The sequence below is a fragment of the Pagrus pagrus genome, assembly GCF_965226575.1.
Source record: "Pagrus pagrus genome assembly, chromosome: 24".
NCBI classification, from domain to species: Eukaryota; Metazoa; Chordata; class Actinopteri; order Spariformes; family Sparidae; genus Pagrus; species Pagrus pagrus.
The window spans coordinates 11342306-11368961 of record NC_140206.1 but is presented as its reverse complement, the minus strand read 5'-3'; the positions used below and the strand labels follow the sequence as shown (position 1 = coordinate 11368961).

The 26656-nt window shown below is 41.2% G+C and overlaps 2 protein-coding genes across 2 annotated transcripts; one reads left to right on the top strand and one right to left on the bottom strand.

Annotated features, from left to right (window-relative positions):
* Nucleotides 1-12831: 12831 nt before the first annotated feature.
* On the top strand, nt 12832-16588 carry mmadhca (metabolism of cobalamin associated Da). Its single transcript, XM_084347271.1, has 8 exons — nt 12832-12899; nt 13407-13451; nt 14222-14363; nt 14625-14842; nt 15030-15135; nt 15277-15398; nt 15514-15600; nt 15796-16588. Exons 2-8 carry the CDS (start codon nt 13440-13442, stop codon nt 16012-16014), a joined length of 906 nt encoding a protein of 301 aa, XP_084203397.1. The 5' UTR covers nt 12832-12899; nt 13407-13439; the 3' UTR covers nt 16015-16588.
* Nucleotides 16589-17545: 957 nt separating this feature from the next.
* lypd6 (LY6/PLAUR domain containing 6) lies at nt 17546-26198 on the bottom strand. The gene is made up of 5 exons (XM_084347272.1): nt 26138-26198; nt 20276-20442; nt 18437-18535; nt 18063-18193; nt 17546-17989 (listed from the first exon to the last, which is right to left on the bottom strand). Exons 2-5 carry the CDS (start codon nt 20391-20393, stop codon nt 17813-17815), a joined length of 525 nt encoding a protein of 174 aa, XP_084203398.1. The 5' UTR covers nt 20394-20442; nt 26138-26198; the 3' UTR covers nt 17546-17812.
* Between the last annotated feature and the right edge of the window lie 458 nt (nt 26199-26656).

The following is a 26656-nucleotide window of genomic DNA, read 5'->3' as shown; positions in this document are numbered from 1 at the left end:
TGCTAACATGCTGGTGTTAAGCAGATATGAAGTGTGGTTGGTCCATTACCACCATTTTAGTTTAGCATGCTAGCATGGTATCTTTCTAGTAGAACTAAACACATAGCACAGTTTGAGCCATATGCTAATGTCAGAATGCTAACATTGCTCACTAAGACAATACTAAAATGCTCCCCCAAAAACAATCTAGATGGATAAAAAGCACTACAGGTACAACGGAAAATATGTCTTTATGATTTTGAGTGAACTGTCCCTTAAAGCTCCAAAGAATCAGGATCATACACTTTGTACAGAGAAACTTAATAGCCTATTTTCATCAGACCTTCTCCTGTCCAATTCCATGTTTGTAACGCTGGCTTTCCTGTTAAGACTGTCATCTCGAGGCAAGAAAACACTGGTGAGATCACTATTTCTCGAACTTGACACAGAGACACAGTTTTTTAAATGTAAAATCAGTGAAGCTGTCAGTTAAATAAGAAAATAGAAAGCTAAAAGTTTATTGTTGTCAAAGTTGAAGATAGAAATGAATCCTTCACTTTCAAGAATCTGTTAAAAAATATCTAATCATAGCATCATAAACTCAAAAAAAAAGAAAACCATTTCAGTGATTTTGTTTTTGCCCGGCAACAGAAAGGCATGATAGTAAAACTACAACAAAGACCTGGATCACCTAACACAACATCCTCTCCCCACCTATCACGGATTCCCCTCCACCTGTCATGACTAACAGCTGCGGGGAATTTAAACGGAGCACAGGTTGCTGACGGTAACACGACCGGATCAGCGATACCCCCCACCAAATTAGGTCAGCGCTGGTCGGATCATTGCCCCTGTCTGATTGAGAGAGGTCAGCGCCCTCACCTTGTCTGGCACGCCACACACATACACATTCCTGCACTGTACGTATAGGCACTAAGCCAGGAGACAAAGCCAGTAATAGCAGCGCAATATGGACACGCCTGGATGGTCACCACTGTAACCCTGCCTGCAGACTGGAAAACATAAAAACCAAGTGAAGTGTGGCAGCGTTCTGGTTTATAGAGTGTGAGTCATTAAAAGAGGAAAGGACATGTGCACACTTGGATATGTCACAAGGTTTTTATTTAATGATGTTGCAGAGGAAAGGTTACCAGGACTACAGGGCGGCAAACACTAAAGAGCTCAGAAATGATTATTACTGAGAAAAAGATTCAAGTTGGAGCCGAGTTTGAAAACTGATAAATGTTTGCTATCACATCCACGTTTGCATACTTGCTGTGCTTCCCCAATGAGAACAAAAACTAAATTATTTCAGGTTTGAAGATTGTAACGTGCTCACATATTTGGTGTAAACTGCTCTGCGGTGGCATGCTGACCAATCTATTTGAGGGACAGCAACACCCACACAAATCAAACTTTTTAGCATTGTACCACTGGTTCTCAATTTGTTTTAACCCACGTACCACATATTATTTAGTTACTTATGATGATATTAAAGCGGAAATCATTTATTCCCCTTTTTGCTGAGGGCCCCCTAGGAACCCCTGGAGGTCACCGTGCCCCACTTTGAGAACCACTGCTTTGTACAATATGTATAGATTTGTATTAAATGTCTTTGAAAACTCTTCTGAGTGGGTACAAGAAAGATATTTAAGACTTGATTCCTTTGCTTTTCTCTCTTTGTGAGTGTTGTGAGTGTATGTTGTGTTGGGTTGTAATTCATTCTCTGTTCACTCTGTAATGTGTGATTTATATGCACTGAGTGCAACTCGAGCCCAACTAATATGTGAGACTTCTTCATCTTTGCAGATCAGGCCATTTAACATTCTGGCAGGGGACTGCAGGTGAGCATCTCGGCTAACTCTGATTTATTTACATTTTAATTCATGCAGATTAATATCAGCTGTGCTGGAAGAACACTTTTTGTAACCAGTCTGTCTTCATGTGAAAAGGCCGCTTCCCTCCCTTTTTACTTAGCCATGTTGCCTGTTTCCCAACATTAACATGTTCTTGTTAAATCATTAATTGCAGTTAAGTGTTTCAGACTGTGTTAATTGATCAGACAGGTTATATCATTAACACAAAACAATCTTGTTTCAGTAGGTGTGGACCATCTGCATCAGCGATGGTAAAATGTTCTGCAGTGAGAGATAGTTATTCTTAAGGTTGTGCAATTGTGTGTGCCTGTTGATTAATTGTGATGTCATCAAATCTTCAATAAACCCTTTTTTTAATGCTTTGTATCTGTTGGGATCATATGGTATCCTTAGAAGATGGAAGGTTCTTATTTGTATGAAGCTATGCTAGCAATTGTCTGGTCCCTCGTTTGGATCCAGACTTATCTCGTCAACCACTTGATGGATTGCCAAAGTTGGTTAAGACATATAGTGCTCAGATGACGGACCGCATGCTGAACTTGTAAGTCTCACAAATATAACGGGTACCGCCCACACAAACCATCACAAACTAGCAAATGAAGTCGTCAGCACCTACAAATAAGTATGTAATACTTATTAATAAAGCACAGCAGCAGAAAGTATCAGAAATGTTTCCGCCCCAGGCTTTCCTTTGTACCACTGAGCCTAGGGCTGAAATTCTCTCTGCTGCTGTGCATTATTAATAAGTATTACATACTTATTTGCGAGTGCTGACAACTTAATTTGCTATTTTCTTCGAGTTTTCCCTCTGAAATATCTCAACAATTTGGTACATGGTTCCTCGACGAAGTATCTGAGACAGTTCCTCTTGCAAATGATATAAACACTCCCTGCTCCCCGAGTCCGAACCGCTAGCTGCATGGCTAACTGAGCTAACTAACTAAGGCAGCTACAGTTAGCAGCAGTTAGTTGTTACTCCGGTGATATACTGCCCCCTAATTGTTTTGGGTATGAGTTTGACAGGTGGTCAATTCTTATATATTGCACAAAACTTCAGTAAATGTACTTAGTTACATTGAGTTTAAGCAAATGTTAGCATGCTAACACACGTGACTTAGATATTGAACATTGTAAACATGTTAGCATTTAGCTGTCCTGAATTAAAGCCTAACAAAGCTGCGTGCAAGACTGTAGCCTACGTTAGACCATTTATTTGACCTGAAATAACAAACTTGTGTAGAAGACTGTTAGGTCCTTACAGCTCTTGACCTTTGAGATGCTTTTATTAGCCTTTATGGTCACTATATGTTTCTAAAAGGTGCTTTTTGCCCCTCAGCACGGTATCATGCTGGTGTGTGTAATCCAGCCATGAGGAGTTAAATCAGCCCTGAGGTGCCTGATGTGTGATGAGCTCATTGGAGCACCTCCAGCTGTCTGCTAACATTATCCGCCCTCCTGGTTAATACTGGTGGTCAGTTTCCTGGAGGCTAATTCACACATTTAATTGTTTTAGCGCTACCTGGCTGGTGTGAGTGCAAATGTGGGTCACGGATACGTTTCATGCAGTTAGCAGCGAGTCCTCTGAATGTATGTCGACGACGCAGATCAAGAGCTTTCCAAACAAACAACGAGAATGATTTAACGCTGACATCCTTCCATCCGCTCTCCCGCCACATCCTCCTATACATCCTATACGTTCACTATTGTCTCGCAGCCCCATGAGGTCTGTGTAGGTGGCTCTCAGGCAGGATGGCGATCATCAGAGCGTGTGATAAAGCCAGAGAGACAGCTGACATGAACACATCAATACACATTAGGCTTCACACTCTGAACTTGTTTAGCTTCGTTCTTGGATGTGTATGCACCAGTTGAGTCTGCCATAGCATGGGGATATAAGGCCATCTGTGTTTCTACGAGGAATTGTCTCATCCGCCGGTGGGTCGACAAACAGCAGCACTGTACACCATCAGAGATCAGCTAATACACTACCGTTGGGCATCGAGTGTGAAAACCCATCCCCCATCAAACTGTATTAGAGTCACAGGACCGTCGCCTCACGCACTGAGATGCCACCCTCCTCGATATGACAAGGACTATGATCTTCTGTTGTTTTGAACAGAAACTGAAAGCGCAGGTTAGCGGGGCACTGTGAGCCGTGGCACCGCCGAGCCCCGTCCACACCCTCTGTGCACCACGCAGTCATCGCAATGCCGGCTCGTGTCATTCAGCCCGAAGGTGTGGTGGAGGGGGTCTTCTCAGCAGAGATTAAACTGAAACAATGCTGTATTATTCTTCCTGTATTTGGATAACTCGAGGGTTTGAATCCAGAAAAATCTGTTTTAACAATCAACTGTTGAAGTTTTATTTAGCAGTGCAATATTTGTCCATATTTTGAGGTGTCTTCTCCGACTAGACAGACTAGATATCTCAAAGCCTCAGCGCATAAAACCAAATCTTTGTTTTATCAGGGTTATAAGGACAAAAATCTGATTTTGATTTTATAACATTACAATACAGGATAAAATCATATTACTTTTACAATAAAGTCATAGTATTTTGAGCATAACATCGTAGTATTTTGAAAACAAATTCATGTTTCTGAAATAAAGTCAATATTTTGATTTGATTTGACGATTGTCTTAATATTTGGAAAATAAAGCCAGATTTTAAAAGTAAAGAAATAAGACTAATAAAATAAAACTAATATTTTTCAATAATGTTGAAATATCACAACTTGAATCTGGAAATATAAAAATGTTATTGTCAAAACATTACAAGAACAAAGTTTGTTTGAGAATACGGACGTAATATTTTGACAATAAAGTCGTAAATATATTAGAATAAAGTCACAATGTTTTAAGTGTAACTTTGCAAAAACTAAAAGGTTAAGTTTGAAAAAGAGGTTTCTGCTGTGAACCAGGGTTGATTATGTAATTTAGGTGTACTGGCCCTTTAACTTACTGTAACAGACTGGTGCTATTCTGAAAGAAAGCCTCGGAGACTGACAGTACAGTTAAGTATGAAGAAAAAATGCCATGCCTGTCATATGTGGATAATCACTTCGTTAGTATTCAGGCTGTTTTCCTGCATGTAGAGAGCATATAATGCACACACAGTTTAACCTAAGCTGGTACTCACCAGCCCCCTTTAATACTCACTGAAGTCTATTTTCATTTTTCGGAGCATCAGACATGTCAGCAGTCGGGTATTTTTACACACTTTCAGAAAGCTTCCCCTGTCGACACATTGCCACACAGCCACTGTAATCCAAACAGACAGTGCTGTGAGAAAGTGGCAAGGTTTTACGTGCCTTCAGAGATGTCACCCCTCCTCTGGTGCCGGGAAAATGATGAGCGCAGACACACACTCACGCTCATACTGCCACGGATGCCGTGAGGACGTACATGAGAATGGAAGTTTTAGTTATACAAACATTTCTTGCAGGCTAAGCTGACGGCAGAAGAAATCTCATTGGCCGAGATAAATGTCAGTGGGCAGGACTGAAGTTTTTGCGACTTTAAAGAAATGTTAGATTGAGGCCTGGTTAAAAGGCGAGAGATAACAGACGAGGATATATGAAATCCAGCACTGTTGCTTCAAACTGCAAACATACAGTCTGTTATAAATGATCCTGCTCCTTCTACTGGCTGACCTTCAGAGTTTCATCTTGCTGTAGTAGCTTTTGTAACCAAAGGCTCCTGCTGACCTTCCGAGACCACGAACACCGGGCTCATTACTGAATGAAAAATGAAGTAATTTAATTCATATTTTCGATTCATATTACGTTGAAAGTTTGCTCTGCACCATTCATGTTCCACACTTACCAAGCTCTGATTTTCCTTTATACTATTGTCATCATAGAGTATGTTCGCTTTCCTGAGAGTTGATGAGCCAATTGACTGTAACAGTGGCCAACAATCCAACTTATCTTAGCAATCCAGCTAGCAACTAAAGCAGTGTTTATGGAGCACCAGAAAGAGCAATATACAGAACTTAACAACTTATCATGCTTCTTGTTAGATGGCGACCTCTAGTGGCCGAAGTAATCATTACAGCAACAAAAGGAGGAAGTCAGGTGAAGCTATAGCTGTAACTGAAGTTGTTTTCGTGCCTAAACCCTGTCAAACATTGAGCATACGAGGAATTTCTGGTACGCCTGTTGCTGGTACGCTAGCAGTCATGTTGTATCTGTAATTGTGTAGTTTAGTTTTGAGGATGTATTGGCTTTGCAATGGTGGAAATTTTTCCACATGTAGTATAGGATCAGGCACACAACCCTCTCTGTGGACAACCCTATCTTCCTCTAAAACGCAACTTTCCTCCATCTGGAAGAAGATGCACTTTCCATTGGACCAGAAGATTTCTCTCCGACTGCGACTTTTAACTTCCTCACGTTTCTTCGTGTTGTTATGGACTGCTCCAAGTCCCTCAGTGCTGCCAGTTGTGTGGCTTGAGCACACTCTGGTCTGAGCATCAAACAACGATCAAATGCGCAATTTTGTGAAAGTCTGTCAAGTGTAGATTCCAGATGCTGGATACATATTGCAGGCGTTGACTCTGCTTGATGTTAGTGATGGAAATTGCTTTCACGCACACACACACACGCACAAAATATCTGATTTGAGTTACATCAGATTCAGACTTTTCCGAGTGAACCTGGTGGAAAAGCAATTGAGAGAGGTGAGTGGTGTTGCTTCAGAGCGAAAGCATGCAGCAGCTCTGAAAGTTTTTAATCCCCTACCAGGGAGGTCAGAAATACACGTGCAATCACATTTCTATTTTTAGCTGCTGCTTCCATCTTCTCAGGCTGATGAGAGGAGAAACAGTGTTGGGAATATCACCCGTGTTATTAGAGCACTTTGTGAGCCTGTGCTCTAGGCTTGCATTCATGATATGTAAAGATATGTAAAATGGTATAAATGATACGGGTGCAACATGCTTGAGTGGTCTCATATGCAAACTGTGTAGTAATTATCTTCCTCATAATTACTACTTGCCTGTATTTAAATTAAACCTTTGCTGCAGAGAGGAGCTGTTCTCAGGTATGACGTTGGTGTTGCTGAGCAAAGTAAAACTGAGCAAACAGTTATCAGAGACCTCAGGGAGGCAGGAAATTAATATCAGAATCTGCCTTAAACTGCCACAAGTCACAACTTGACTGGTTGACTGGTGGTGCAGCTTCACCTCAGGGCCCCCTACACATATACATAATATTATGCGCACAGTGCAACAGCAGACACACACCCACTGCTACCTCATTAGTGACTGCAGCCCCCAGGCTCACAACTGGGGAAAGGCCTAATTGCATAGTTCAGCGGGACTGACATCGCTCAGAGCATTTTGGAACAGTCTGCGACAAATGAGCATCAGGTGCAAGCACCTACAGTGATATTGTGTTATTTATTATGGGATAATTTCTGACCCCCCCGTCACAGTTGTAACAGCCAAGTTAGGCTCGTAGTAAGTCACTGGAGCGCAGAGGGACCAGACGAGCTCACTGGAGTTCCTTAAGAGCAAAATTTGGTCAAATAACATGAATTTGTCCACTTTGCAAACAAGCAAGGTAGCAGCTATGCTAAAATACCTTTCCCATCCATCATACCTTCAGAGTTGAGCATTTCACTGTGCTAATTTGGTCATATAACTGGATAGAATGCACTCAGAGAACAAGCTAGCTAGGTGCTATGCTAAAATAACTTTCCGCCAATCATACCATGAACAACACAATGCAGAGTTAAGGGATTTGTAAAGCATGCATGTAATTTTACACAAACAGCATTTTACTGTGCTAATTTGGTCATAAAACTGGACATAGTGCACTCAAGAGCCATGCTAGCTGGGTGCTATGCTAAAATAACTTCCCGCCCACCATACATATCTTCAACAACGCAACAACACAGAGTCATTGCACTGCTTCCAGCTAGCTTCAGTGCTGTCTGACTGAACTCTGTGATATCTAATCATACCAACCCACTAAACTAGTGACCCACTTTATACCTGCTAAACATCAGCACATTGCATGTTAGCATACTGGTGGTACCATTTAGCTGTAAACAGTGCTTTACCTACAGACAGCTTACCAGGGCTGCTATCATAGCTGTAGACTAAGTCTTGTTCGGCCAACATGGCAGCGTTCTAGCAATATTAATAATCTGGAAAGTTTTATTTGGCTTCTGTTGAAGAACATTAAATAAAATATTATCTCTGCAGTGGTTTATTGCACTTGCTTGAGCCTCTGTGGTACTTCTTGAGATATCACCATAAAATTTACTGTCCTCCACACTTGCACCTGGTGCTTATTTGTTAAAATGAATTCCAAAATGCTCTGAGCGTTGTCAGTAGCGCTGAACTGTTCAATTATTTCCCATGTGCAAGCCTGGAGTTTACAGTCACTAATGAGGCAGCACTGTGCAAGAGCTGTTATTCTGTATTCATAGAATTATGTATGTATGTTTCAGGAGGGGCTGTTCATGCATTTTGCATCACTGCCCGGTGTGACTATGTTCACAAAGTTGGGTCAATCAATGAAGAGACCACATGTAAAAACAGGGTTTATTATAAGATTAACCTCATCAATAAAATCAAGATCCCTCCCTGGGGAGCTACAGATGGGGCCTTGACACCGATGGTAGGGCTGCAGTAGGCCTCGAGGACTGACAATGACAGCAGAGATGTAACAAATAAGCTTGTTTAAATGACCTTGACAGAAAAACCACAATACATAACTAGCTGAATAATAATTGAGTGCCGAAGACCTGGAGGAGATGAGAAAATTAACATAATAATTGTCTCCCTGTTGAACTTAAGCTAAAAAAGGTCTTTATTTTGTGACGGTTATTTCCACTTTATGATTACTGGATATTCTCTCATAATATAACTTTAAGTTCACTAAGTGTCGTCTCATTATTTTGGGAGGATCTCAGGCGTTTTCTTTATCCTGCTAAAACTGGAGGTGGCTGGGAAGTACTGTCAGCTCCCAGAAGTCTGTGGAAACCAACTTGTCCAAACATACTCTCAAAGCTGTTTTCTGGCAATGGAAACACACCAATATGATGAATAGTATGCCCAATTTTCCTATTCTATCATCAAGCTATACGCAAAAAAAGTACTAATCCCCTAAATATGCATGTCTAAAGTCAAATCCAAACCATAACTCAAGTGAAAAATAAGTCACACAACCAAAACCATAACGAGAAGCACAGAAGATCTTTGGAAAAAAAAAAATTAGGACTGTGTTTTTCTTTGTTCAGTCGACTGGGAAAGCGTCCACCGTGGTGTTAGCAGGCAGTTGGTGTCCAGATGGTGAAGCCTCTGCAGACAGTAGCAGGATCTGATCACTAATGTATGTGTTAACCTGTCTGGCTGTTGATTAAGGATGTTGTCTGAGAGAGTGACCGCTTTGTGGAAAATGGACTCCTTGCAACGATCGTAAATCAAAATACATTTACAATTTACTCTTGTTTTTAGATATTAAAGAAACAGTTTGAAACGGTTTGGAAAGACACCTTTCTTGAGATTTGGATAATAAAATTGACACCACTCTCATGTGTGTGAATGAAGTAACAGCCAGTTGGTTAGCGACTTTAAGCTTTGTCTTTAAGTGGTCAAGTACGCCTACCAGAACACTTTAAAGCTCACAAATAACATTACCACATCGTATTTGTTTCTTGAAGTCCTCTCATCACCATGAGCTTGTGAAGCAACCAGCAAAGTCACTGCTCTCAGCCAAGAAATAGTCCCACGTTTAACCGCTGTAATCCTGCAACTTGTTGCTTTTACTTTGTTTTTTTTTGTAGTGATTAAACAAACAAGCTAAAATGTGTTAATTAGTGATTTTTAGAGTTGCTATTTGGCTGATTTTGTTCTGCTTTCAGTCGTAATGCTGTGCTAACCTAAGCTAACCATCTACTGGCTACAGCTTCATACTGACCATTCCAAGTAAATGTACCACCCAGTTTCTACATCAAGTGCTTCAAAGCCTCCATATCTTAAAGAATAATGGCACATTTCTATATTTGATTATATTTTCTTGTAATTAACACTCACTGTCCTGAGGCGTTACTGGTTTACAGCTGCAAACATGTAGATAACCGACTGTAATTGAAATGTAAATGTCAGTCCCATAAGTTTAAATTAGCGGCAAGGAACAAAACAAGGGCTGATATCGAGGACCAGAGCGCAGCCTGGAGATACATAGAGGATTTAAAGCCTAACACAAGAGGACCAGGGTTTCAAATCCAGCAGGAGCAAGTATGGATACACAGTCAGGTGAAGGTGGTGATGAGTCTCTCTGCAGTCCTAATAGGTCTGTCGACCGCACACACTGAGGGAATGGGAAATAGAGCTTTAATGGCTGTCAGTTAATCATTAGTTAAGGAGTGAGCCTGGTTAATAGTGTGCTGACACAGGCAGGTACCTCAGAATGTGTGAGATGGAAAATATGGTTTTCGACACTGTACGAAATGGCAACAGAAAAGTGCTGATTCCAGACAAGATCCGGTGCGGCCCGACATAAAAAAGCAATAAAAAAAATACAGACCTCGACTGACTCACGGCTTCGTCTGGAGGTCTCAAGGCTTCGCTGCACTTTGGAGTTCAACTTGCAAAAGCAGTCACTGCTGTCCACGGAAGAGTGTCTCACAGAAACAATTAGAGCCTGAGACTGGCCTGTTATTTTACCAGAGTAGCTGTAAGTCCACGCTGACCACAGCCAGATAAACACACTGAAAAATACATCATGCATTTGATCTCTGGAGCCATTTCAATTCCAATTAGTGTCTTGTCTTGTCGCTGTCTTGCCGAGAGTAGGATGAGAAGATTTATATTATTCTAGTGCATTTATATTAATTAAGTTACAGCCAGCAGCCGGTTATCTTAGCTTAGCTTAGCATGAAGAAGCATAAAGCCAAAGTCTTGTGGTCCTGTTAGCGTGTAACTACAGTTAAAACCCACAAGTAGTGAGCTTTAGAGGTGCTGTAAGCTAGCGAATTAATATTCAATTCCTGACTATATTATATTCTATGTCTGCCTCTAAATCCTACACACTGGACCTTTAAATATCTTTGAAAATGGACTGTTGGTTGGACAAAACAAGCACTTTGAAGATATCACCTTGGGCCCAGGAAACCTGTGATTTAGTTTCATTATTTTCTGCTTTGTTATTGTTAAACTGATTTATTTTAAATGCAACTGACAGGATAACTGATCATAATAAATCATGAGGTGCCGCTTTAATGTCTGGATCTGCATGTTATCTCACTATATAAAGGTGGCCGATTGAATTTCCACCAGAGTCGACTCGTCTCGATTCGGCCATTTCCTCGCTGCTCTTCACCTCCAAACAACAACACTGAGGAGAGACCCCGGGGTGAAGAATTCATTTGGGAGCTACTTTCAGATTCTGGTGCATATCAGTGTGTGTGTGTGTGTGTGTGTGTGTTTGTCTGTCTATGTCTGCACATCCCACAGGGGCTCCATCTAGGGTGGATGCTGTGTTGCTGTTACAAATGATCCTTTGGGAGACTCACTGACAGCCAGGCTCTGCGTCGCTCCACATGCCTCATCACCACACACACACACACACACACACACACACACACTGGCACACACAGGCACGCGTCACGTTGCTGCAGCGGGCCCACGGTGAGTGAAGCATGTTGGTCCCAGGGCAAACTCCCACTGCATATCCTGTCAGCTCAGAGAAAGTGTCAATCAGCTTGTCCAAGTCAGCTAAAGAGATGTGTCTACGTTAGCAAAATGTACTTTTACTCGCTGTCCTTGTCCTTCGCGACATCTGACAGCGAATAACACTACTCTTGCCAGGACAATTCCTCTATTCTAGTTTCTGAACTTTATTGATCAAGGCGGAGGGTTTTTGCTGAGTATGTGTAGCTTTTCTCCACAGTTGCCCACCTGGGATCTGGCCACTACAAACACACTCAGCCTTTGATTCTGGACATTATTTAGAGGTTGGCTATGGTAAAGTTCAACAGAATTAAGGGAGCTCTGGAAACTTTAGTGAAAGTGCGTTTAAAGGTGCACTATGTAGTTTTGGGGAAGAAGGGAAAGATATTCAGTGATATAATATTGTGTCTTTTAGTTGTAAAGTAAACAAACTGACATCACAAGTTCATACTGTTTTACTTTGTTTATATGTGGCGGACCCTGCCACCTTTCTAGCTTCAAAAAGTGTTCTGTGGACCTTATTTTCCTCTGAGAGCAGCTTGTTTATTCACTTAAGGAAAAAATAAATATTTCTGAGTTTGTATTATTACCTCATTGATATTACAGAGTTTGAATTTCTTCTCCAAAAACTCCACAGTGCCCCTTGAATGCACCTTCCCTGCCCTGAATGTGATAATCGAGATGACATTGACGTGTTTAGTAAATCTACATTTGTATGATCCACCTGTCTACGCTAAGACGAGGCACTATTATCATCATGCCGGAGCACAAAAATATCAACAAAAGTAGGTTGTTTCACCCCGGAGGCAGCAAGTTCACGGGGGAACACATTTTATGTCGTCTCTTTCCTGTTTTTTGCATGAGCCGCATGGTGTGTTGGTTTGCAAAGGAAGCTAGAGAACAGATATCAATATGGCAGGCAATTTAACAGGATGAAAACTATGAATATTAAGCAAAAAGTCAGAAATACCAACTAACATAAAGCTACTTAAAGGGCCACATTGTAAGGCTGACACAAGCTGTAGTGCTGCTCCAGTCAAATCCATGGTCCTGTTAACTGTTAATTTGCTGCCATCTTGTGGTGGGATGCGGAATTACAACGCCTGTAACGTCTAATGTGTAGCACGGGCTGAAATGACAACAAGTCTGTGATATTATATTTTAAAAATGTCTTTAAAAAATACAGTTTCAGACAGAGAATAGTGATATTTTGAAGCAGTCATTTCTGCTTATATTACACTGAAAATACCATTATGTCACGTAACTGTTACGCAAAAACCGCGCAGGTGTATTTTGTCCCTCGTCACTTCCCGTCGTTGTTTTGCGATCAGGCGTAATAGAGGACGTGCAACTTCACAGGTAGGAACAACGTGTACTTTTCATAATGTAATCTCTTTATTAAGCTTTTTATTTGCATTATTTTACTCAGAATATTAAGACGTTCGTTGTCGACGCTGTCAGGTGTTGTGTGCGAGGTGTTCTCAAGTTAGGAGGTTCACAGTCCTGTCCGAAAGAGAAAGTGTCAATATCAGCTGACTGGGCTAACCTTAGCAGCTAGCTAGTTGACCTCGCTAGCTGTTTTGTTTGGGTTGAAGCCGTCACATTTAGTGATAATTTGTATCTGTTACAAGATAACTGCTGTTATTAACTTATGTCCAAAGCAAGTGTATTAATAGACTCTACTTTGCTGATTGTGCTGCCCCGTGAAACACATTTGCAACCGTTGCATCATGTCTGCTAACTTATGCTAATGCTAACTAATTCTGGCTAGCAAACTAGAGTGAGCTAACGGACTTTTTTTTTACTTTAAAACACATTTTTGGGACATCTACTGTTACACCAATTGTCGATGTTTATGTCCAACAGGTTAAAAGTTAAAGCAGACGGAGACGAACCACAATGTCCAGCAGTGTAAGTGACATAACAACAACTCTCCTGTAGTGACGTGAGCTCGCTGTACTTTTGTTTTTGATTTTCTTGTATGAAGGGAAGTGTCAACCAAACTTCATTTAAAAATCAGGCAATTTTACAGTAGGGCTGCAACTAACAAATATGTTAGTATCGATTGATTTGTCGATCAGTTTATGGATTAATCTTTTAGATTTTAGTTATTTGGTGTGTACAATGTATGTGTATGTGTGTGTGTATGTATATATATATATATATATACATATATATATATATATAAAGATATTCAGATTGATGTCACAGAGGAGTAAAGAAATCAGAAAACATTCACATTTAAGAAGCTGGAGTCTGGAACCTAATTAAATTAAATTAAATTATTAAATCATTAAATTCCCAGCGAAGTGTACTATAACAGTGCACTGATGTCATTTTAGATGAGACAAGTTCATTGTTCAACTGTAAAATGTCCTTCCTCCGTTACCTATATTTGTCACAATTGTTGATACCGACATTTGAGGGGTCATTGCAATAAAAGCATGTATATCGGCTGATATGTCAGAATTTTATACTCCCTAATATCAGTATCAGCCCCCAAAATCAAGTTTTGGTTAGGCTTTACACATTTTTACTTTTAAAAATCTTCCTTGATTTAATCCCTGCTTGTAGTGAGCTGGATGAATCAGTTTTAACTCCTGATTTTTTTGTTAAACTAATCAAAAACTCCCAGAAGGTAACTTGTGTAACAGTTGATCTGCATGTTTTTGCCTCTGTAGGTGCTGTGTGGTCGAGGCAGGCTGGTCCTCTCTCAGGCCACCGGCTATCAAGCCTTAGCTGCTCTCCGTGTGGGCAGAACCAGAACTTTCTCTGCCGCGAGCTCAGATGAGCCTTACATAGCTGCATCACCCGCAGACTCAGGTGAGTCAACTAGGAAATGAGTCAGTCACCAGTTACTGGAAACTGTCCCTGAAGTGTACGGTTTAGAGCAGGCTTAGGTCGAGATCTGAAGAAAGCTTTTGACAAAATGTTTAGTTTGTTGTGTTTTTTGACTTTTTTGCTACCCTGGTGTTCCAGGTGTGGCTTTCATTAGCTTAACAAACAACCTGGGGGGAAGATGAAGGCAAACAAAACATAACGACCAAAACGCACTCATGTACATATTTGATCTGTCTCCTCCAGGCCCCAGGACTGTGTGGCCTGATGAGAACATGGGACCATTCGGACCTCAGGACCAGCGCTTTCAGTTACCGGGTAACGTTGGCTTCGACTGCCACCTGGAGGGCGTGGAGGACCAAAAGAAGACCCCAGTCCACAGGACGGTGCCCGATGTACTGACGGCCCCAAGCAGCTCAGAGAGACAGCAGTTCATCCTAGCGCAGTTTGTTAATGAGTTCCACGTAAGTTCTTGAATAGTTTTTGTAGCTACCTTTCAGAATGCTGCAGCTATTTATTACTATTTATTTGTTAATTTGGGGGGTTTAGCAACCTGCGGGTCCAAATAATTTCCAAAGAAATGCATATTATCAGTCAGAATAAATGATTTCAGGGCTGTTTTGTTAATGTTTGCGTGTGTTTGTTCTTCAGAGTAAACTGGGTCCTATATCCACGAGAGTCAACAAAGCCGAGCAGTACTTTAATCAGACAGGAACAGACTGCTCGGTGAATTCCTGCCCTGAGCTGTTAAAGAAAGGTAAGGAAGGTTTTTCTGGTGTAAACTCACTTAAGCAAAATAATCTTTATAAAGTTGTGTCATCTGTTAAAAGCCTTCAGTAACAAAACTGTGTGTGTGTTTGTGTGTGTGTGTGTGTGTGTGTGTGTGTGTGTGTGTCAGACCTGGAGCTGTTGTTCCCCGCAGCGCCCACCTCTCCCATCACAGTTGTGACGGTCACACAGCGAGGCGGTCGGTTTGAGGAGGAGCCAGCAGAGCAGGACAGAGAGCAGCTGCTGCACAGAGTGAGTCCTGTCACGTTTCATTATTATTATTATTATTATTATCATTAGTTTAGATAACATCATTGACGAGATGTTGACACAGTTGCCGACTGCGTTTTGTTTCTCCTCGCTGCAGTTTGTGAGCGGTGCAAAGGAAATGTGCTTCTCGCTGTGGACTGCCGGCTACTGGGCAGACTTCATCGACCCAACAACAGGAGCAGCTGTGAGTTCTCCTCTGTGTGTAGTGATTTCAAATTTACTGTGAATACCAGGGGAAACATAACGTAGTAACGTATTCAGCTAATGTGAAATGTAGAAGAAGGCACGAATGAGAGCTGTCCACTTGTGATTGGCTCACTCAGGACGCTGTTAATGTCAGGTGTCCAGTTCATCACCATCACCTTGTGTTCCCCAACAGTTCTTCGCATCCACTTCAAGTCACACCTCATTGCGAACAGAAGAGGAGCTGAGGAATCTGGGCTTCCACATCGAAGCGTCCGGCTCGTGCACAGTCATCCGCCACATCCTGGGAGGAACGCCTTTGTTCGTGGGGGCTGTTTTCACCAACGCACCTACTCACAGCGCCGCCGTGGCGAGACTACAAGGACTTTCAAATGAACTCGATGACGAGGAATAGGTTGTTTGCTTTATTTAATAATCCACAGCACTAAATCCAAACACAAGGCCTCTATTTATGACTTGCAGAGCTTGGTGTATGGTGGTGTCAGTCGAAGGTTGTGCAGAGTTTGTCTTACTGTAACAAGGACCTGACTGAGACCCTAATGTAAACCTCAATGCTGTGCCTGACTGGTAAGAGGTGACATGTCAGCCCGGTCTATCCTGCACCACATCCAGGGAGCAACACACACTCGGTGCAGTGGGAAGGCTTCTGACTACAAATGACAGGCTTTTCAAGATGTTTGAAAAGTTTCTATGTTAACACTTTATCTGTGTTTTATTATAAAAAGGATCATGGACTTTAAATGGTCCGAAGCAGCCGTTGGAAGCAAATGTGAAAAGATTCAGATTCTTGAGATCTTCAGATAAGATTCTTGCTGAATGATATCAGGGCGATAACCTTTCATACAGACATGTACAGGATTGTTTTCCTGTTGCACAGGATGTAAAGAAATGTGGATACTGTGACAAATTGTGACAGAACTCAGAACTGCTGAACAAATAAAGTGACATCACGGTGCCAAGACGCTGTACTTCCTGTGGATGTGAGTGTGTGCTCCTTCACGGACCGTTCACCTCGTTCTGTCTGATTTTAGTTTGTTAATATGCATTTTTTAAAAAACAGTTTCTTGATCTGTGAGCAACTGAACTAACAATGCTGAGCTGCTGCATCGGGAGGTTTCAACATCGAGTCAAAACTGCTCCACCTACAGGGAGCCATGTTCCCTTCTCTCACAATATCCAGTCAGACTTTTGTGTCATTGAGTATTTTATTTAATCTGCGTACATAGTCTCGTCTGTGTCCTACGTGTTGGTGTCCATCTGTAAATTCAGCTTGTGTATGAATAGCAGGCAGAAAGAGTTATGGCTATTTGTCGCCATCTGGTGGTTGATTTGATTCACTGTGGACAGGTTGGCTTAAATCCTCAACTTGATAAAACTTATAAAGGTTATTCTGTGACTGATAATAAATGACAAGAGTTTTAATATTAACAATTTTTTCTATTTTGTTATTAGCATTAGCAGATGTTTGGACTTTTTAATAGCCTATTTCTTTTTTAAGGTGCAATATGTAAGGTTTTAGTTGATAAAAATCCACTAAATCAACAGAACGTGAAGAAATAACAGCTTTGACATTGCGACATGTATGTATTGTGTTGCAGAGCTATCTACTGAAGTTAGCATGATGGTCCAACATGTGGCCAGTTCTTACATATTGCACCTTTAATTGCATCCCTCTCACTTTTAAGCGGTGAAATGCTGAAAGAACACTCAAAAACTGAACTGAAAACATAAAATTAGCGCAGACAAGTCTATCGAGTCATCATGTCTCAAGTCAAATCAAGTCACAAATCTTTTAACCTTTACGTTTAAGTCTAGTCTCAAGTCATAAAAACTCAAAACAGTGCATTTATGTCATGTAATGCCTCATGATAGTAAACCATATACATCATACATAAAGTTATTACATACAACAAACAAGATGATTTCACAGGCCATTTAATAAAGACGGAACCTCAAAAAACACAGACATGGGTTAACAATAACAGACTCGTAATAATACTGGCACTTAGTATAAATAAATTACAAAAAAGCTTAAACATAATGTAAATATTGTCTGACAGGAGGAAGAAAACCTAATTTAAATGGAATATAGTGCAGAAGTGACAGGCTTGGATGAAGGTTGTCAGTTTTCTATCTTCAGACATCCAGTTAAACTGCATCTCCATGACTCAGGAGCAAACCGCTCCTCCTTCTCAAACACGTCCAGCTGTGAAGATACTGACCATGACGACGCTGACGTAGCTCAGCGCTGAAGGAAAAACCCGTCTGCTCGAGCCAACCAGAGGAGAAGTGGAGGAGAAAACGGCGCTGCTCTCGTTCCTCGGCACCAGAACGTTACAGATGTTCCCCTCGCAGCACGATGAGCACACCTGACGGATGAGATTAAAAGTTACCTGTGAGGTTGAGGATGCTGATGCAGTTTAATCCAGAGGCACCACTTACCTGATAGCCGTTATCAGTGACAGCAGCACAGCCGGTAAACTGACAGTCCTGCAGGCTCACACAACGCTTGGTCACAGACACACTGTCGCCGTGGTTATCCATCATGTGGAGTGTGTAACAGTATCTGGCATCTGGAGGACATGAAGAGCCGTCAGTTCTGGATTATTTTACACCACTCTCCTAGTGTTAAAGGAAGATTTCACCCAAAAATGAATATTCAGCCCCCATCTACTTCAGTTGTTTAGAAGAATGCTGCAACTCTGTTTCGCTGTGAAGCTCCAGAAATGTTTTGTGAACCACGAAACGTCAGATAACCAAATCGAGTCCTCGGGGAAGTAAGAAGAAGAAGAAGAAGTGAGAAAAAGCTGACGTACCTTTTGGACAGTAAACATCTGGCGCCCAGCGATTACACTCATAGTTATCAGCAGCGTCTTCACACGTGAAGCACTTGAAGCCACCTGGATGAGGTGTAGCTGTGGAGGACAGACAGACGGACTTCAGTACTCTGAGCTGTGAACTGTCTTATCTCTTGAAACGTTCCTTTGCAGTGGTCGCTTCAGGCTCAACAGGTACTTCAGGAGCTTTAAGGTCACCTCACCGCTGCACCTGTCCTCGCTCTTTTATCATTTTGAGGTGCAGGTGAGTCAGTTCCCTCCGAGAACTCTGCCCGCTGCTGCTTATCGTCTCTTTGTCCATCTCCCCTTTCAGGTCCTTATCATTCTTCTCCCCATGTTTCTCACAGCCAAAGAGACAGCTGGGCCTATGCTTAAACAAGTGTTCAGGTATCTTGTGTCAGAGTTCTGCAGCCTTCTTTGTACTTTCTCCTCAGGTTTCTATCTCCGCTCAGAATCTCAAATCTAAATCAGTTCTGTCATCTTTCCAGTGTCCATTTGGTTATCCAACCCCTCTGTTTCCTGAGCAGGAAATGAGAGGTCAGCTTCCCACTATGCCCTCCTCGGTACCTCCATCTGCTACCAGAGGACCACCGACTGCTGTCGTACCCCAGCCCCATGCTATTACCCGGGGCCGAAGGTCTGGCTGTCCATCTGCGATCACCCTCTGAGGGTGGAGTCTCACAAGTGGGTGCCTCAGTTTCTGGGGCCAAAAGTGTTTAATCCACTTTAGTCCACTGTTGTAGCTGCTGCATGTTGTTTACAAATGAAGCTTGAAACTTTTTCTGTATGTGTACTACGATATCTGTTATACTAATATTTGTACTTAGTTTTGTACAAATGTGCATAATCTGAAGAATCTGTAATTACCAAAGGTGTCCACACCTGTGATTGGTCAGCCACACTATTGTTGTCTTATTTCTTTATTAATGTGATTGCTGATTCAGCAAGAAAAGCAATAAATCTGAAGCCTGCTGGCGTGATGCAATGACCGTCTCAGAAACAAGCCCACAGTCTGGGACAACTACAAAACACTGTTTGCCATTCTCATGACCCATGTGGCGGATGTTGTCAAGTTCTTGCATAAAAGATTTTGTTTTCCAGACAGTAACTCTGAATAATCATCTGTTTACTGAACTGCTCTAACACGGCGATCAAACAAGGAGCTGTTTGGTCGTCCCCTTGGCAGGAATCATATCTGTACTGGGAATCAGGCCGTGTTTTAGCTCGGACAGCTACGGGTCTCCGGGTCAGCCACCGTTCAATCACAAGGACAAAGCCTGTTACTTACCAGACAGAGACACACACATACACACAATTACATTCTACGTTTCCAAATCTTTTGTGTCATAACCTGTTGGAGGATTTGAACATGTGGTTTCAGGAATTCAAAAACAGGGAAGCAGAAACGACAGTGTCTCCAAACAACTGCTTAAGCCCGAACGAATGCATGAATTTGAGGAATGAGTTTCTGGAACTTGGAGGATCTTAAAACTAAATATGTGCTTCATTATCATGATCCAAAGTAAATGTATTTCTCATCTTAAGTAACTGAAACATAATTAATTTAGTAGAAATCTACATTTACTGTTAATGAGACAAAGAGTCTGGCTGCTCTGTGACTGTGTGTACTTAGTGCTTTCAGCTAATTGTAACGTCAGCGTACTGACATGCAATTGGCATTTCCTCCTCTAGATGTTGAGATATTTCCGTCTGAAGCAAAGTTGTCATCCATGTGGTTCGCTACAAACAAACACCTCTGGGAATATGGTTTACACACACAAAACACACATTACGTTAATAGTAATATTGTGTCCTTACTTGAGGGATGCAGCAGGATGATGTCCGTCATGGTGAAGTCCCGTGACTGGACAGTTTCCAGCCAGTCAGCGATGCTGGTCATAAGCAGGACCCAGGTCACTGTTGGCCAGGCGTCCATCTTTGGTCCAATGTACTTTCATGCACTCTTCTGTTTGGGCAGGAAAACACTGCGGGAGAGAAGGGGAACATAAGCAGCTGAAACACACCACAGGGGCTTGGTTCAAATAAATCCCCAGGTAGGGTACCTTAAAATTGAGTAACCGGTGATAATCCAATTTGCAGAATATATAAGAATGAGAGTACACTTGATAATGATTTTCCTGTTGTAGTACTTACTGTGCAACTTTGATAAATAGATGTTAAATCAATGCAACTTAAAATAAATTAAAAAGATGCGTTTCTGTCTTTTTTCCCAGCTGCCACAAATGAGGAATATGAAAATAAATGTCTTCTGGAGAGAATACTTCAAAGCCTAATGATAGAAATAATTCATCTATAAATGTGATCAGCTGTGCGCTGCTCCTGCTGTGACCCTGCTTCATTATTTAAATGTCAAAGGGAAGAACCCTTCCAGTCTACCCGAAGCTTTAACTCTTAGCATCCATCCCCGCATTTGAGTAATTTCCTGACAAAGGACTGGACGACATTATAACTAATAACACTGTCACTTCTGACATAAACGTGATTTATGTTTCAATTACAAGCCCCCCTTTGCCCTCGGGGAATTTAGCCATTAGCCCTCGCTTCCCAAATGTGTTTTTTTTTGTCATGCAGTGGTCCATTCATTGGTAAAGCCAAGTCAGCACATGTATTGTCTTTTACTCCGTCTCCTTTAAAGTGGATATTGCAACAGCAGGTCTTGCTCAAGGAGGAAATGTTACTTCCAAATCAGTTCCTTGGTTAAAAAGATTCACTGCCCCATTAATAAATCGGCCAGTGTTGGCTCGTTGGAGAAGGAAATTAAGATCAGAGTCAGCGTGGAGCCGTTGATGCAGGTCTACGCAGCAAGTGTTGATGCTGCGTCTGTAATAGAAATGTCTGTCTCTGAATTGTCACTTTGAAAAAACAAGGGAATTAATGTTGTTTGTAAATAACATACAAACTTAATTAATAATTCAGGCTGACTGACATTGACTTCCCCAGTGCCACACGCTCGTGTAGCTGAAAGAGTGAAGCTGGTAAACCTTTAAGACTACAGCCTGAGGTAATAGATACAATGGTTTACAGTGAGGATTAGGAAATCCCTTCGAGAACACACATTCCTTATCGTGAGACCGACTTTGTTGAGAAATTCAAGAATGATCCTCTAAGCTGCCGTGTTAATCCTTTGAAACATCTCTAAATCAGGTGTAACTGTGGTCATCTGTGTGCAGCGGGAAACAATTTGTCTTCATTTCCAGACTCCAAAGGAGGATTTAACAAGTCAGTGACGATCATATACTGTAGGAAATAACTCTGCAACGTGAACATGTCTCCAGTGACTAAAGGTTTAAAACACATACAGAATATCCGTCAGCTTATTACTTCGAACGGGTCGTGAGGATACTGTGACATTTCAGTGCCAGCAGATCAAATAAACTACAAGAGGGAGCATTCCTATTCACAAACATGTGAGTTTTTTTGTCACTATATGTTAGAGACACAATACCCGAGTGCCCTTAGATTATAAGGATTAAAGCAGTGTGTAATTAGTATCTGTTACAGCAGTTATTTCCGTTATTGTCAACATCTATCTAAGTTGTTTTCCGTGATGACATCTCATAGTATTCAGTTCAGCTGCAGTCCAGGCAGAGCACTCTCTAGAAAATGCTCTTCTTAGATTCACTGAGACGTCAGTCAATGAATTAAATAGCAGATGACCTGGTTTTGCCTCTGAATTGAGATCAGTAGATATTTGTGTAAGATCAGCAATGAGTTCAGATGCCTCTGACTCTATTTCATGTTCTGTCCTCAGGCACTGCGCCAGCTGTATGGTTGTAAACGCTTGTTTTCTTTGCATTATGCATGCCCCAATAAAGCTGATCCATGTCCTTGCTTCAGACCAAATAACCATACTGTATGTTACTCTACACAGCATACTCTGAATCTTGGTGTTAAAGGCTCTGATTATTCAGTTTAAAGTTAAAAAAATATATATACAATAACATTGAATATGTAGGCAATGTATTATGAAGAAATGTACTCATTACACAACATTTATATGAATGCTCTGTGTTGACTGCGGACATTTCACCAGGATAACTTGAGCTTTGGGAGTTGTTACGTGCCTTTGTCACCATTTTCAACCCAGCACCTGAGGGACGAATAGCCTAATCTTTAGCAAATTGAAAGCTTAGCGAACGCAAGTTATTTGTTTCGATGCGAACTCTAATTTTAAAATTGTATCATTAAAACAATCCTCCTCTTTATATTTCGTTGCCTTTGGTCCATTAGAGAAACTAATGAACACAACCAAAAATGTATGGAGCCCAAATTTACGTCTTTGTGATGTATACCATTAGCTTGCGCAACTGTTAGCTTAGTCTTTGTGCTTCAACACCAGCAGTTCCATGTGTTAAACCTAGCTTGCACTACAGTCGTCCTCTCTTTATTTGCATGTTGGTCTATGGGAGAAACTAATGAACACAACCACAAATGTCTGGAACCCAAATTTGCGTCTTTGTGACGTTGACCATTAGCTTAGACTACCGTGAGATTAGTTGTTGTGCGTCAAAACCACAAGTTAAACATTTTTCAAGCTAGCTTGCACTACATTTTTGACATGTAATGACAATGGGACACACAAACACAAAACAGAAACAGAAAAGTGTTGTTGTGATGTATACCGTTGGCGTACACTTCCGTTAGCTTAGTCGCTTTGCCGTTCAAATTTTTAGCCCTAGCTTGCACTACAGAGGTTTAATTGAGCTCTGGCAATGCAGACCAATTACACAATAGAGTATTATTTGAAACGATTCACAGAAGTCTTTCAGTCCGTGGGCTCGCATTCATTAGCGCACTGGCTACAGTACAGCTCATAATGATATGCTACACGCTGAAAAGGAAAACTTGAGATTAGCGCTCCAACTTTGAGCTGTCTGATAGATGCCAGGAGTAAAAATTTGTGTTGAGTGTGAGAGGCAGGAGCGGGGATTAGGTACAAAGGCTCCCTGTTACAACTGGAGAGGGATGGAGAGGGTTTATATCACTCGCAGTTCAATCAGCACCGACCAATTCCTTCGGGGTCCCAGTTAAAAGGCCACGCCGGGCTGAAAGAATCTGAAGGAGGGCAGGTTTTTAAATCTTCCTGTCTCCCCTGACGACCGGGGATCAAGTTTGCAAATTGTGAGTGTAAAAGTTAATGAACTGTGCAGCTTCACAGCGATGTTATTAGAGATATACTGTAGGACACATCCACGGTATTTCGCAGATGTTACTGATGCGAAAAAGTCGCTCTTTTTTGTAATTTCAGGCCTGGTGGTGAACAAAAGTGCCACATTTTCGAAAAAGAAGAACAAAAAGAAATGCGTTTAAAAAATACTGTTTTGACTCACGACCCTGCCTTTGACCTCTTCATACCAGAAATAAGCTGGATATATCTGCCGAGTCCACGGCTATAAATCAGTCAACAGAAGTTCAGAGGTTAAAGGGGCACTATGTGGTTTTGGAGGAGAAATTCAGAGAACCCAGAATCTTTATAAATGCAATACAAGCCTGATCAACATTGAAAAAAACATCACTTTTACAGTTGGTTGCATTGTAGTTTGGGGTAAAGATCACTTTCCCAGTAATATTAACAATGTTTTGCGTGATTAATGTGACTTTTAGTCATAAATATGATGTCCCTGAGAGCACCAGGCAGCACAGTTATGGAAAAAATACATATTTCTGAGTTTGTATACATTAAAATCTCTATTTGCTTATATTCTTTAACAGAAATGAGCAGACACACAGGTTTATGAGAGTTGGGTGTTGTAAGAGGGTCTGAGGATCGCATGAGCCAGAAAGAGAAACGGAGAAATGGTTCAAATACCCCGAGGCCTCTGCTCCAACCCATTCATTCAGACCTGAGTGCATCACATGCTGTACGCTAAAACAACACTGACGGCTTGACGGTTAGATCCCACCAGCACAGCCGAACTGAATGTTAAAAAAAAAATCACCAGAATAATCAGAAAGTCATCCAGGCTGCTCGAGATGGTCAAACAAAATGTCAAATCTGAAGTATTCGGTTCCCTCGGATGACGGATAATTGCTCCTTGTTGGTCATGCGTGTCAGAAGAATACTCGATTCAGATTCAGGCCACCAGGGTTGCCTTTGAAGCTCAGCCGATATCCAGCAGCTCACTTCTATCGACCAGACACATATGGCAGGGGCTTAACTTCTGACATACCACTGCTAATGTTTTTCAGTTGGACATACATGACTGCACCCGAGAAATTACAGTAAGGTGTCGCTGAATTCTTGCGTCTTAAGCTGTTTAACACTTGACTGATGACGGAAACACCAAAGTACAGTATCATGACTTGGATATTTGATCAGACGTATGGTTGAGGTGTTGCCCGGCGGAGTTCAGCCTCCCATTGTACTTGAGTCTGTTTCTCCATCTGGGTTTCACTGAGTCACTACATGACTGTTAGATTTTTATGAGGTCCTGCTGAGCTGGCGTCTCATAAAAATGCCTGACTACTTGTTTTAAAAAAAGGTAAGAACAGACCAGTGGCTCTTAATAAACGTGTTTTCACTGTGCTGTCGCCGGAAGGTTAAATATTATTTCGGTAACATGCAACCAATTGACTTCATTATGATAATTTCCATCCAGTTGGTGCTTATTAAAGCCGACATCTAGTGTTCTTTAAAAATTGAATCTAATTTAATAACTTCTTGACCCTCTTTTCAGTTTATAGAGCCCAATAAAACACTTTTCTCCCTCCGGCAGCAAAGGAAGAAGTATTCACATCCTGAATCTGGGAAGTAACAAGGAGCTAGCTATTGTTGTTGAATAAATGCAGTGTAATAAAAAAGTGCTATTTTATATTTCCAAAATATTTATACAAGTTTCTTTAAAAAAGTAGTTAAAGGAGCACTGTGTTGTTTTGGGGAAGACATTTTAAATCAGAAGAGAAAGATCTTTTTAATCCTAAACAAACTAAATAAACAAACTCTCTTTGCTTTCACGACTGAATAAAGTGAATAAACAAACTGACCTTGAAGGACAACACAATTTCATACCGTTTTACTTTGTTTATATGTGGCGGACCCTGCCACCTTTCTAGCTTCAAACGGTGTTCTGGGGACTTTATTTTCCTCTGAGAACAGCTTGTTTATTCACTTATGGAAAAATACATATTTCTGAGTTTGTATTATTACCTCATTAATACTGTAAATATTAAAATTCTGAGTTTGAAAACTACATAGTGCCCCTTTAAATAAACAGACTAAGTTTAAAACCATGCACATTTCATGAATAAGCCTGTCACACAAAGTCTGCATAGACAACATATATACAGTCTGCTTCATATAAATGACATTAATTATGGCAGAAAATACACTACACACTACGTAGGCTACAAGTGATTAAAGACGTTAATTAAAACAGGATTAATAATTAAAAAGCCTATTTATGGGACTTTCCTCGCACAATAAACACAATACAGGCTACAAAGCTAATGTAATAAATTAAAACCATCTGCTGTGTCAAAAAATGTTATAATATTAGATTTTCTTTCACTCTCATGCCGATTATAAAGCTCAAAATCCTTAATTAGTCTTCGCTGTTACAGTTGAATTAAACAGCTGAGTGATATTAATAAATTCAAACGGACTTTCACTTTAAACATGCTGACATAAGAAGTCTACCGGACTTTTATAACACAACCTACCGGATTTGATCCCCTCGCAGCCCGCGGGAGCCTCGCAGCCTGTCAGCCCGCAGATGAAAACCAAACAACAGCATTGTCCTGCTCGCTGAGCGCGAGGGAGGAGGAGGGTGCTGCAGCGTCACTGACACGTCACTACTACCACTACTCCCATCAGCAGCACCGCAGCTGGACCAGTAACATGACAGCTGTGGCTGCACATGCTGCAGACTTTACAGCTTACAGTATTTACATTGTATGCTGCTTTAAAGTGAGCTGCACCTTAACAATGTGCAATATTAAAGGATAAGTTCACCCAAAAGTGAAAAGTCATTATCTACTCACCCCTGTGCAGATGGATAGTCAGGAAAGATTTCTTAGTCCCACGAAATATATTTCTGGAGCTTCACTGCAAAAAAGTGTTGCAGTGAACTGAAGTAGATGGGGACTTGTTTTAAAGTGTAAAAAAACAACTGAGGGAAAACATAATCCAAGTCTTCAGATGCACGGAGATCCCAAATTGATTTGAACTGACGTTATTTA